The following is a 633-nucleotide window of genomic DNA, read 5'->3' as shown; positions in this document are numbered from 1 at the left end:
TACAGATATAAACATGTTTAGAAAAAAATTATGTTTTTCACCTATTTTACATATTTCATTGGCACAGAAAATAAAATAATTATAAATGTATCTTGTTTGTATACAAAATAAGATTGTAATTTAAAAAAATATCTAATAAATATTATATTTATTTTATTTATTTACAAAAAGATACCCTAATTAGCGAAAGCATAAACAAATCAATTAATTGTTACACGAGAGCAAAAACATTGGCGTATGTGGGATATTTGCTAGAATTTATTTTAAAAAAAAGGGGCAAAAAAGAAGAAGGAGTGGCTGATGATTGTACAAAAAAGTGAAAAACATTAGTGTTAAGAAAAACATTTGAACACATGAAAAATGTAACATATATCATTGACCAAAAAGTGAAGGGGATTTAAAAAAAAAGACACAGAAAATATCAACACATGAAGAACTAACCAGAAACAAAACCGTTAACAAGCATTAGCAGCACTAGAGAAATGGCCCTCCAAAAACATGTCGACATGGTTACTTTTTTTTTCTGCTAAAAAAGAAGAATATAATATATGTGCCCTCTCCGGATTAAGACGAATAATGCAGATGGAGAGTCTATATATACTGTTAGAATATATTTACCGTGTTGTATATTAA

The 633-nt window shown here is 27.0% G+C and overlaps 1 protein-coding gene across 1 annotated transcript in view; it reads right to left on the bottom strand.

Annotated features, from left to right (window-relative positions):
• LOC110265883 (TPD1 protein homolog 1-like) overlaps nucleotides 1–554 on the bottom strand; it is a 1606-nt gene extending 1052 nt beyond the window's left edge. Inside the window, exon 1 of the mRNA XM_021109391.1 lies at nucleotides 442–554. Within this exon, the coding sequence (XP_020965050.1) occupies nucleotides 442–508 (67 nt within the window). The 5' untranslated portion in view covers nucleotides 509–554. The remainder of the gene's footprint in view (nucleotides 1–441) is intronic.

The sequence above is a fragment of the Arachis ipaensis genome, chromosome B08 (assembly GCF_000816755.2).
Source record: "Arachis ipaensis cultivar K30076 chromosome B08, Araip1.1, whole genome shotgun sequence".
In the NCBI taxonomy this organism is placed as follows: domain Eukaryota; kingdom Viridiplantae; phylum Streptophyta; class Magnoliopsida; order Fabales; family Fabaceae; genus Arachis; species Arachis ipaensis.
The sequence above is the reverse complement of the archived record's forward strand: the minus strand, read 5'-3'. Positions and strand labels throughout refer to the sequence as shown.